General features: G+C 30.3%; 2 protein-coding genes across 2 annotated transcripts; both read right to left on the reverse strand.

Moving 5' to 3' along the window:
- Window positions 1–820: 820 nt before the first annotated feature.
- LOC141655669 (uncharacterized) lies at window positions 821–1420 on the reverse strand. The gene has a single exon (XM_074462738.1). The coding sequence runs from the start codon at window positions 1418–1420 to the stop codon at window positions 821–823; it is 600 nt and encodes a 199-aa protein (XP_074318839.1).
- Window positions 1421–4537: 3117 nt separating this feature from the next.
- On the reverse strand, window positions 4538–5140 carry LOC141655677 (uncharacterized). The gene has a single exon (XM_074462746.1). The coding sequence runs from the start codon at window positions 5138–5140 to the stop codon at window positions 4538–4540; it is 603 nt and encodes a 200-aa protein (XP_074318847.1).
- Between the last annotated feature and the right edge of the window lie 8305 nt (window positions 5141–13445).

A 13445-nucleotide genomic window follows, 5' to 3' on the forward strand; every position in this document is an offset into this window, starting at 1 on the left:
CCAAACCATTATTATTATTATTATTATTATTATTATTATTATTATTATTATTATTATTATTATTATTATTATTATTATTATTATTATTATTATTATTATTATGATTATTATTATTATTATTATTATTATTATTATTATTATTATTATTATTATTATTAGAATTAGTATTAGTATTATTATTTGTATTAGTATTAGTATTAGTATTAGTATTAGTATTAGTATTATTATTATTATTATTATTACTTTTTTTTTCCAAGAAATTATAGTCCATTTTATTCATTCTCAAGGGGGAAAGAACAAAATAGACAAGCTTTCAAGGCAAAGAAATATCCGCTAAGGCTAGACTAAGCTTAGAACAAGTTTAGCCTTTGAATAGCCTGTTCATAAGCTGTACTAGAGACTCTATGAGAAATTCGAGTACAGACAATGACTCTAATAAGATGTAAAAGCTGAGCTTCAGTGTGTTCCATCCCCTGAAAGATGCGAGCATTTCTTTCATGCCAAATCTGATAACAAGTAGCTGCTATGTTGCTTCTAATCCAACCATTATTATTATTATTATTATTATTATTATTATTATTATTATTATTATTATTATTATTATTATTATTATTATTATTATTATTATTATTATTATTATTATTATTATTTTGGTGAAATGTGGGTATATATATATATATATATATATATATATATATATATATATATATATATATATATGTATATCAAAAAATAAATACAAGAGAGCTAGATTGCATCAAAGAAACACAAACTAACCCCCTAACAACCAAAGCACCCAAACGATTACAACAAGCAAAGACTAATAGCCCATAATTCCCCATTTAAGAGAGGACTTCTCATTACAACTAACAATTTTTCCTATTTTTGATCTTATCCTCCTCATCACTTCCTCCTTGATAATAGCCGCCAGCTTCTCAGGCCTGAGTAGGATTAGATTCACCCTCGAATTTTTCCTTTGACACCATATATGATAGAAACAGGCAGTCCAGATGAAGTAATGAACTTGCCTCTCCAATCTAGTCCCTGCACTTCTACCATTACTTGCATAGGACCCCACTGCTACTTTGAAACCACACCATTGCTCCACTAACATCATCACCTGTTTACTATATAAGCAATTAAAGAACAGATGCTCCTGAGACTCAGAGTCCTTGTCACAAATGCAACATCTGTTGTCAGGACAACAACCAAACTGAAAAAGTTTGGCTTTTACATTTAGACCATGGTTCAGTACAAGCCAATATATCATAGCATGCTTAGGATAATTCCATTTATTCCAGGCCAGTTGAACCCAATTTTTTTTAGGCTGCTTGGTTCTAAGCCATTCATACCCATCCCTGATGGTGTATACCTTCGAGCTAGCAACCCATTGATCATTATGATATCCAGCCTTCATCATTTATTTGACTTTGCAAATGCTTTTCCAGTACCAGGCAACACCAGCTGCAAGAGTATTATTATTATTATTATTATTATTATTATTATTATTATTATTATTATTATTATTATTATTATTATTATTAGTATTAGTATTAGTATTATTATTATTATTATTATTAATTTTTTTTTTTTTTGCAAGAAATTATAGTCCATTTTATTCATTCTCAAGGGGGAAAGAACAAAATAGACAGGCTTTCAAGGCAAAGAAATATCCGCTAAGGCTAGACTAAGCTTAGAACAAGTTTAGCCTTTGAATAGCCTGTTCATAAGCTGTACTAGGGACTCTATAAGAAATTCGAGTACAGACATTGACTCTAATAAGATGCAAAAGCTGAGCTTCTGTGTGTTCCATCCCCGGAAAGATGCGAGCATTTCTTTCATGCCAAATCTGATAACAAGTAGCTGCTATGCTGCTTCTAATCCAGCCATTATTATTATTATTATTATTTTTGCAAGAAATTATAGTCCATTTTATTCATCCTCAAGAGGGGAAAGAACAAAATAGACAAGCTTTTAAGGCAAAGAAATATCCCCTAAGGCAAGACTAAGCTTACAACAAGTTTAGCCTTTGAATAGCATGTTCATAAGTCACTAGGGACTCTATAAGAAATTCGAGTACGGACATTGACTCTAATAAGATGCAAAAGCGAGCTTCAGTGTGTTCCATCCCCGAAAGATGCGAGCATTTCTTTCATGCCAATTCTGATAACAAGTAGTCATTGTTATCTTTGCTACTAATCCAGCCATTATTATTATTATTATTATTATTATTATTATTATTATTATTATTATTATTATTATTATTATTATTATTATTAGAATTAGTATTAGTATTAGTATTAGTATTATTATTTGTATTAGTATTAGTATTAGTATTAGTATTAGTATTAGTATTATTACTTTTTTTTCCAAGAAATTATAGTCCATTTTATTCATTCTCAAGGGGGAAAGAACAAAATAGACAAGCTTTCAAGGCAAAGAAATATTTGCTAAGGCTAGACTAAGCTTAGAACAAGTTTAGCCTTCGAATAGCCTGTTCATAAGCTGTACTAGGGACTCTATGAGAAATTCGAGTACAGACATTGACTCTAATAAGATGTAAAAGCTGAGCTTCAGTGTGTTCCATCCCCTGAAAGATGCGAGCATTTCTTTCATGCCAAATCTGATATCAAGTAGCTGCTATGTTGCTTTAATCCAGCCATTATTATTATTATTATTATTATTATTATTATTATTATTATTATTATTATTATTATTATTTTGGTGAAATGTGGGTATATATATATATATATATATATGTATATTAAAAAATAAATACAAGAGAGCTAGATTGCATCAAAGAAACACAAACTAACCCCCTAACAACCAAAGCACCCAAACGATTACAACAAGCAAAGACTAATAGCCCATAATTCCCCATTTCTGGAGCCAGGACTTCTCATTACAACTAACAATTTTTCCTATTTTTGATCTTATCCTCCTCATCACATCCTCCTTGATAATAGCTGCCAGCTTCTCAGGCCTGAGTAGGATTAGATTCACCCTCGAATTTTTCCTTTGACCCCATATATGATAGAAACAGGCAGTCCAGATGAGGTAATGGACTTGCCTCTTCAATCTAGTCCTTGCACTTCTACCATTACTTGCATAGGACCCCACTGCTACTTTGAAACCACACCATTGCTCCACTAACATCACTATATAAGCAATTAAAGAACAGATGCTCCTGAGACTCAGAGTCCTTGTCACAAATGCAACATCTTTGTCAGACAAAGAACCAAATCAAATGAAAGCAGTTTGGCTTCAACATTTAGACCATGTTTCAGTACAAGCCAAGATATCATAGCATGCTTAGGATAATTCCATTTATTCCAGGCCAGTTGAACCAAATTTTATTTAGTCTGCTTGGTTCTAAGCCATTCATACCCATCCCTGATGGTGTATACCTTCGAGCTAGCAACCCATTGATCATTATGATATCCAGCCTTCATCATTTATTTGACTTTGCAAATGCTTTTCCAGTACCAGGTAACACCAGCTGCAAGAGTATTATTATTATTATTATTATTATTATTATTATTATTATTATTATTATTATTATTATTATTATTATTATTATTATTATTATTATTATTATTATTATTATTATTAATATTATTATTATTATTATTATCATTATCATTATCATTATTATTATTATTATTAGTATTAGTATTAGTATTATTATTATTATTATTATTATTATTACTTTTTTTTTGCAAGAAATTATAGTCCATTTTATTCATTCTCAAGGGGGAAAGAACAAAATAGACAGGCTTTCAAGGCAAAGAAATATCCGCTAAGGCTAGACTAAGCTTAGAACAAGTTTAGCCTTTGAATAGCCTGTTCATAAGCTAAACTAGGGACTCTATAAGAAATTCGAGTACAGACATTGACTCTAATAAGATGCAAAAGCTGAGCTTCAGTGTGTTCCATCCCCGGAAAGATGCGAGCATTTCTTTCATGCCAAATCTGATAACAAGTAGCTGCTATGCTGCTTCTAATCCAGCCATTATTATTATTATTTTTTTTTTTCGCAAGAAATTTTAGTCCATTTTATTCATCCTCAAGAGGGGAAAGAACAAAATAGACAAGCTTTTAAGGCAAAGAAATATCCCCTAAGGCAAGACTAAGCTTACAACAAGTTTAGCCTTTGAATAGCATGTTCATAAGCTGTACTAGGGACTCTATGAGAAATTCGAGTACAGACATTGACTCTAATAACATGCAAAAGCTGAGCTTCAGTGTGTTCCATCCCCTGAAAGATGCGAGCATTTCTTTCATACCAAATCTGATAACAAGTAGTCATTGCTATCTTTGCTACTAATCCAGCCATTATTATTATTATTATTATTATTATTATTATTATTATTATTATTATTATTATTATTATTATTATTATTTTGGTGAAATTTGGGTATATATATATATATATATGTATATCAAAAAATAAATACAAGAGAGCTAGATTGCATCAAAGAAACACAAACTAACCCCCTAACAACCAAAGCACCCAAACGATTACAACAAGCAAAGACTAATAGCCCATAATTCCCCATTTCTGGAGCCAGGACTTCTCATTACAACTAACAATTTTTCCTATTTTTGATCTTATCCTCCTCATCACATCCTCCTTGATAATAGCCGCCAGCTTCCCAGGCCTGAGTAGGATTAGATTCACCCTCGAATTTTTCTTTTGACACCATATATGATAGAAACAGGCAGTCCAGATGAGGTAATGGACTTGCCTCTTCAAGCTAGTCCTTGCACTTCTACCATTACTTGCATAGGACCCCACTGCTACTTTGAAACCACACCATTGCTCCACTAACATCATCACCTGTTTACTATATAAGCAATTAAAGAACAGATGCTCCTGAGACTCAGAGTCCTTGTCACAAATGCAACATCTGTTGTCAGGACAGCAACCAAACTGAAATAGTTTGGCTTCAACATTTAGACCATGGTTCAGTACAAGCCAAGATATCATAGCATGCTTAGGATAATTCCATTTATTCCAGGCCAGTTGAACCAAATTTTGTTTAGGCTGCTTGGTTCTAAGCCATTCATACTCATCCCTGATGGTGTATACCTTCGAGCTAGCAACCCATTGATCATTATGATATCCAGCCTTCATCATTTATTTGATTTTGCAAATGCTTTTCCAGTACCAGGCAACACCAGCTGCAGGAGTATTATTATTATTATTATTATTATTATTATTATTATTATTATTATTATTATTATTATTATTATTATTATTATTATTATTATTATTATTATTATTATTATTATTATTATTATTATTATTATTATTATTATTATTATTATTATTATTATTATTATTATTATTATTATTATTATTATTATTATTATTATTTTTATTATTATTATTATAATTTTTTTTTTTTTGCAAGAAATTATAGTTTTATTCATCCTCAAGTGAGAAAGAACAAAATAGACAAGCTTTCAAGGGAAAGAAATATCCCCTAAGGCTAGACTAAGCTTAGAACAAGTTTACCCTTTGAATAGCCTGTTCATAAGCTGTACTAGGGACTCTATAAGAAATTCGAGTACGGACATTGACTCTAATAAGATGCAAAAGCTGAGCTTCAGTGTGTTCCATCCCCTGAAAGATGCGAGCATTTCTTTCATGCCAAATCGATAACAAGTAGTCGCTATCTTTGCTTCTAATCCACCATTATTATTATTATTTTTTTTTTTTTTGCAAGAAATTATAGTCCATTTTATTCATCCTCAAGGGGGAAAGAACAAAATAGACAAGCTTTCAAGGCAAAGAAATATCCCCTAAGGCAAGACTAAGCTTACAACAAGTTTAGCCTTTGAATAGCATGTTCATAAGCTGTACTAGGGACTCTATGAGAAATTCGAGTACAGACATTGACTCTAATAAGATGCAAAAGTTGAGCTTCAGTGTGTTCCATCCCCTGAAAGATGCGAGCATTTCTTTCATGCCAAATCTGATAACAAGTAGCTGCTATGCTGCTACTAATCCAGCCATTATTATTATTATTATTATTATTATTATTATTATTAATATTAATATTATTATAATTATTATTATTATTATTATAATTATTATTATTATTATTATTATTATTATTATTATTATTATTATTATTTTTATTTTTATTTTTATTATTATTATTATTATTATTATTAGTAGTAGTAGTAGTAGTAGTAGTATTATTAGAATTAGTATTAGTATTATTATTAGTATTAGTATTAGTATTAGTATTAGTATTAGTATTAGTATTATTATTATTATTACCTTTTTTCCAAGAAATTATTGTCCATTTTATTCATTCTCAAGGGGGAAAGAACAAAATAGACAAGCTTTCAAGGCAAAGAAATATCCGCTAAGGCTAGACTAAGCTTAGAACAAGTTTAGCCTTTGAATAGCCTTGTTCATAAGTCGTATACTAGGGACTCTATGAGAAATTCGAGTACGGACATTGACTCTAATAAGATGTAAAAGCCGAGCTTCAATGTGTTCCATCCCCGAAAGATGCGAGCATTTCTTTCATGCCAAATCGATAACAAGTAGTCGCTATGTTGCTTCTAATCCAGCCATTATTATTATTATTATTATTATTAATATTATTATTATTATTATTATTATTATTATTATTATTATTATTATTATTATTTTGGTGAAATGTGGGTATATATATATATATATATATTTATATGTATATCAAAAAATAAATACAAGAGAGCTAGATTGCATCAAAGAAACACAAACTAACCCCCTAACAACCAAAGCACCCAAACGATTACAACAAGCAAAGACTAATAGCCCATAATTCCCCATTTCTGGAGCCAGGACTTCTCATTACAACTAACAATTTTTCCTATTTTTGATCTTATCCTCCTCATCACATCCTCCTTGATAATAGCCGCCAGCTTCTCAGGCCTGAGTAGGATTAGATTCACCCTCGAATTTTTCCCTTGACACCATATATGATAGAAACAGGCAGTCCAGATGAGGTAATGGACTTGCCTCTTCAATCTAGTCCTTGCACTTCTACCATTACTTGCATAGGACCCCACTGCTACTTTGAAACCACACCATTGCTCCACTAACATCATCACCTGTTTACTATATAAGCAATTAAAGAACAGATGCTCCTGAGACTCAGAGTCCTTGTCACAAATGAAACATCTGTTGTCGGAATGACAAAGAACCAAATCCAAATCAAACAGTTTGGCTTCAACATTTAGACCATGGTTCAGTACAAGCCAAGATATCATAGCATGCTTAGGATAATTCCATTTATTCCAGGCCAGTTGAACCAAATTTTGTTTAGGCTGCTTGGTTCTAAGCCATTCATACTCATCCCTGATGGTGTATACCTTCGAGCTAGCAACCCATTGATCATTATGATATCCACCTTCATCATTTATTTGACTTTGCAAATGCTTTTCCGATGCCGCAACACCAAATTTGCGGGGAGTATTATTATTATTATTATTATTATTATTATTATTATTATTATTATTATTATTATTATTATTATTATTATTATTATTATTATTTTTATTATTATTATTATAATTTTTTTTTTTTTGCAAGAAATTATAGTTTTATTCATCCTCAAGTGAGAAAGAACAAAATAGACAAGCTTTCAAGGGAAAGAAATATCCCCTAAGGCTAGACTAAGCTTAGAACAAGTTTGCCCTTTGAATAGCCTGTTCATAAGCTGTACTAGGGACTCTATAAGAAATTCGAGTACGGACATTGACTCTAATAAGATGCAAAAGCTGAGCTTCAGTGTGTTCCATCCCCTGAAAGATGCGAGCATTTCTTTCATGCCAAATCTGATAACAAGTAGCTGCTATGCTGCTTCTAATCCAGCCATTATTATTATTTTTTTTTTTTTTTGCAAGAAATTATAGTGCATTTTATTCATCCTCAAGGGGGGAAAGAACAAAATAGACTAGCTTTCAAGGCAAAGAAATATCCCCTAAGGCAAGACTAAGCTTACAACAAGTTTAGCCTTTGAATTGCATGTTCATAAGCTGTACTAGGGACTCTATGAGAAATTCGAGTACAGACATTGACTCTAATAAGATGCAAAAGCTGAGCTTCAGTGTGTTCCATCCCCTGAAAGATGCGAGCATTTCTTTCATGCCAAATCTGATAACAAGTAGCTTTGCTATCTTTGCTACTAATCCAGCCATTATTATTATTATTATTATTATTATTATTATTATTATTATTATTATTATTATTATTATTATTATTATTATTATTATTATTATTATTATTATTATTATTATTATTATTATTATTATTATTATTATTATTATTATTATTATTATTATTATTATTATTATTAGTAGTAGTAGTAGTAGTAGTATTATTAGAATTAGTATTAGTATTATTATTAGTATTAGTATTAGTATTAGTATTAGTATTAGTATTAGTATTAGTATTAGTATTAGTATTATTATTATTATTATTATTACCTTTTTTCCAAGAAATTATAGTCCATTTTATTCATTCTCAAGGGGGAAAGAACAAAATAGACAAGCTTTCAAGGCAAAGAAATATCCGCTAAGGCTAGACTAAGCTTAGAACAAGTTTAGCCTTTGAATAGCATGTTCATAAGCTGTACTAGGGACTCTATGAGAAATTCGAGTACAGACATTGACTCTAATAAGATGTAAAAGCTGAGCTTCAGTGTGTTCCATCCCCTGAAAGATGCGAGCATTTCTTTCTTGCCAAATCTGATAACAAGTAGCTGCTATGTTGCTTCTAATCCAGCCATTATTATTATTATTATTATTATTATTATTATTATTATTATTATTATTATTATTATTATTATTATTATTATTATTATTATTATTATTATTATTATTATTATTATTATTTTTATTATTATTATTTTAATTTTTTTTTTTTTGCAAGAAATTATAGTTTTATTCATCCTCAAGTGAGAAAGAACAAAATAGACAAGCTTTCAAGGGAAAGAAATATCCCCTAAGGTTAGACTAAGCTTAGAACAAGTTTACCCTTTGAATAGCCTGTTCATAAGCTGTACTAGGGACTCTATAAGAAATTCGAGTACGGACATTGACTCTAATAAGATGCAAAAGCTGAGCTTCAGTGTGTTCCATCCCCTGAAAGATGCGAGCATTTCTTTCATGCCAAATCTGATAACAAGTAGCTGCTATGCTGCTTCTAATCCAGCCATTATTATTATTATTTTTTTTTTTATGCAAGAAATTATAGTCCATTTTATTCATCCTCAAGGGGGGAAATAACAAAATAGACAAGCTTTCAAGGCAAAGAAATATCCCCTAAGGCAAGACTAAGCTTACAACAAGTTTAGCCTTTGAATAGCATGTTCATAAGTCAGACTAGGGACTCTATAAGAAATTCGAGTACGGACATTGACTCTAATAAGATGCAAAAGTTGAGCTTGATGTGTTCCATCCCCGAAAGATGCGAGCATTTCTTTCATGCCAAATCGATAACAAGTAGTCATGCTATTTATCTTTGCTACTAATCCAGCCATTATTATTATTATTATTATTATTATTATTATTATTATTATTATTATTAATATTATTATAATTATTATTATTATTATTATAATTATTATTATTATTATTATTATTATTATTATTATTATTATTTTTATTTTTATTTTTATTATTATTATTATTAGTAGTAGTAGTAGTAGTAGTAGTAGTATTATTAGAATTAGTATTAGTATTATTATTAGTATTAGTATTAGTATTAGTATTAGTATTAGTATTAGTATTAGTATTATTATTATTATTACCTTTTTTCCAAGAAATTATTGTCCATTTTATTCATTCTCAAGGGGGAAAGAACAAAATAGACAAGCTTTCAAGGCAAAGAAATATCCGCTAAGGCTAGACTAAGCTTAGAACAAGTTTAGCCTTGAATAGCCTGTTCATAAGTCGTACTAGGGACTCTATGAGAAATTCGAGTACGGACATTGACTCTAATAAGATGTAAAAGCCGAGCTTCAATGTGTTCCATCCCCGAAAGATGCGAGCATTTCTTTCATGCCAAATCGATAACAAGTAGTCATGCTATGTTGCTTCTAATCCACCATTATTATTATTATTATTATTAATATTATTATTATTATTATTATTATTATTATTATTATTATTATTTTTGGTGAAATGTGGGTATATATATATATATATATATATATATATATATATATATATATATATATATATATATATATATATATATATATATATATATATATATATATGTATATCAAAAAATAAATACAAGAGAGCTAGATTGCATCAAAGAAACACAAACTAACCCCCTAACAACCAAAGCACCCAAACGATTACAACAAGCAAAGACTAATAGCCCATAATTCCCCATTTCTGGAGCCAGGACTTCTCATTACAACTAACAATTTTTCCTATTTTTGATCTTATCCTCCTCATCACATCCTCCTTGATAATAGCCGCCAGCTTCTCAGGCCTGAGTAGGATTAGATTCACCCTCGAATTTTTCCCTTGACACCATATATGATAGAAACAGGCAGTCCAGATGAGGTAATGGACTTGCCTCTTCAATCTAGTCCTTGCACTTCTACCATTACTTGCATAGGACCCCACTGCTACTTTGAAACCACACCATTGCTCCACTAACATCATCACTGTTTTACTATATAAGCAATTAAAGAACAGATGCTCCTGAGACTCGAGTCCTTGTCACAAATGAAACATCCGTTGTCGGGACAAAGAACCAAATCGAAACAGTTTGGCTTCAACATTTAGACCATGGTTCAGTACAAGCCAAGATATCATAGCATGCTTAGGATAATTCCATTTATTCCAGGCCAGTTGAACCAAATTTTGTTTAGGCTGCTTGGTTCTAAGCCATTCATACTCATCCCTGATGGTGTATACCTTCGAGCTAGCAACCCATTGATCATTATGATATCCAGCCTTCATCATTTATTTGACTTTGCAAATGCTTTTCCAGTACCAGGCAACACCACTTTGCGGAGTATTATTATTATTATTATTATTATTATTATTATTATTATTATTATTATTATTATTATTATTATTATTATTTTTATTATTATTATTATAATTTTTTTTTTTTGCAAGAAATTATAGTTTTATTCATCCTCAAGTGAGAAAGAACAAAATAGACAAGCTTTCAAGGGAAAGAAATATCCCCTAAGGCTAGACTAAGCTTAGAACAAGTTTGCCCTTTGAATAGCCTGTTCATAAGCTGTACTAGGGACTCTATAAGAAATTCGAGTACGGACATTGACTCTAATAAGATGCAAAAGCTGAGCTTCAGTGTGTTCCATCCCCTGAAAGATGCGAGCATTTCTTTCATGCCAAATCTGATAACAAGTAGCTGCTATGCTGCTTCTAATCCAGCCATTATTATTATTTTTTTTTTTTTTGCAAGAAATTATAGTCCATTTTATTCATCCTCAAGGGGGGAAAGAACAAAATAGACAAGCTTTCAAGGCAAAGAAATATCCCCTAAGGCAAGACTAAGCTTACAACAAGTTTAGCCTTTGAATTGCATGTTCATAAGTCATACTAGGGACTCTATAAGAAATTCGAGTACGGACATTGACTCTAATAAGATGCAAAAGCGAGCTTCATGTGTTCCATCCCCGAAAGATGCGAGCATTTCTTTCATGCCAAATCGATAACAAGTAGTCATGCTATCTTGCTACTAATCCACCATTATTATTATTATTATTATTATTATTATTATTATTATTATTATTATTATTATTATTATTATTATTATTATTATTATTATTATTATTATTATTATTATTATTATTATTATTATTATTATTATTATTATTATTATTATTATTATTATTAGTAGTAGTAGTAGTAGTAGTAGTATTATTAGAATTAGTATTAGTATTATTATTAGTATTAGTATTAGTATTAGTATTAGTATTAGTATTAGTATTAGTATTATTATTATTATTATTATTACCTTTTTTCCAAGAAATTATAGTCCATTTTATTCATTCTCAAGGGGGAAAGAACAAAATAGACAAGCTTTCAAGGCAAAGAAATATCCGCTAAGGCTAGACTAAGCTTAGAACAAGTTTAGCCTTTGAATAGCATGTTCATAAGTCATACTAGGGACTCTATGAGAAATTCGAGTACGGACATTGACTCTAATAAGATGTAAAAGCGAGCTTCATGTGTTCCATCCCCTGAAAGATGCGAGCATTTCTTTCTTGCCAAATCTGATAACAAGTAGCTGCTATGTTGCTTCTAATCCAGCCATTATTATTATTATTATTGTTATTATTATTATTATTATTATTATTATTATTATTATTATTATTATTATTATTATTATTATTATTATTATTATTTTTATTATTATTATTTTGGTGAAATGTGGGTATATATATATATATATATGTATATCAAAAAATAAATACAATAGAGCTAGATTGCATCAAAGAAACACAAACTAACCCCCTAACAACCAAAGCACCCAAACGATTACAACAAGCAAAGACTAATAGCCCATAATTCCCCATTTCTGGAGCCAGGACTTCTCATTACAACTAACAATTTTTCCTATTTTTGATCTTATCCTCCTCATCACTTCCTCTTTGATAATAGCCGCCAGCTTCTCAGGCCTGAGTAGGATTAGATTCACCCTCGAATTTTTCCTTTGACACCATATATGATAGAAACAGCGGTCCATATGAGGTAATGGACTTGCCTCTTCAATCTAGTCCTTGCACTTCTACCATTACTTGCATAGGACCCCACTGCTACTTTGAAACCACACCATTGATCCACTAACATCATCACCTGTTTACTATATAAGCAATTAAAGAACAGATGCTCCGAGACTCGAGTCCTTGTCACAAATGAAACATCTGTTGTGTCAGACAAAGAACCAAACTAAAACAGTTTGGCTTCAACATTTAGACCATGGTTCAAGACAAGCCAAGATATCATAGCATGCTTAGGATAATTCCATTTATTCCAGGCCGTTGAACCCATTTTGTTTAGGTCCGCTTGGTTCTAAGCCATTCATACCCATCCTCGATGGTGTATACCTTCGAGCTAGCAACCCATTGATCATTTTGATATCCACCTTCATCATTTATTTGACTTTGCAAATGCTTTTCCAAAGATGCCAGGCAACACCAAATGCGGGGAGTATTATTATTATTATTATTATTATTATTATTATTATTATTATTATTATTATTATTATTATTATTATTATTATTATTATTATTATTATTATTATTATTATTTTTATTATTTTTTTTTTTTTTTTTTTTTGCAAGAAATTATAGTTTTATTCATCCTCAAGTGAGAAAGAACAAAATAGACAAGGTTTCAAGGGAAAGAAATATCCCCTAAGGCTAGACTAAGCTTAGAAC

This window comes from Silene latifolia, chromosome 1, assembly GCF_048544455.1.
Source record: "Silene latifolia isolate original U9 population chromosome 1, ASM4854445v1, whole genome shotgun sequence".
Classification (NCBI taxonomy): Eukaryota; Viridiplantae; Streptophyta; class Magnoliopsida; order Caryophyllales; family Caryophyllaceae; genus Silene; species Silene latifolia.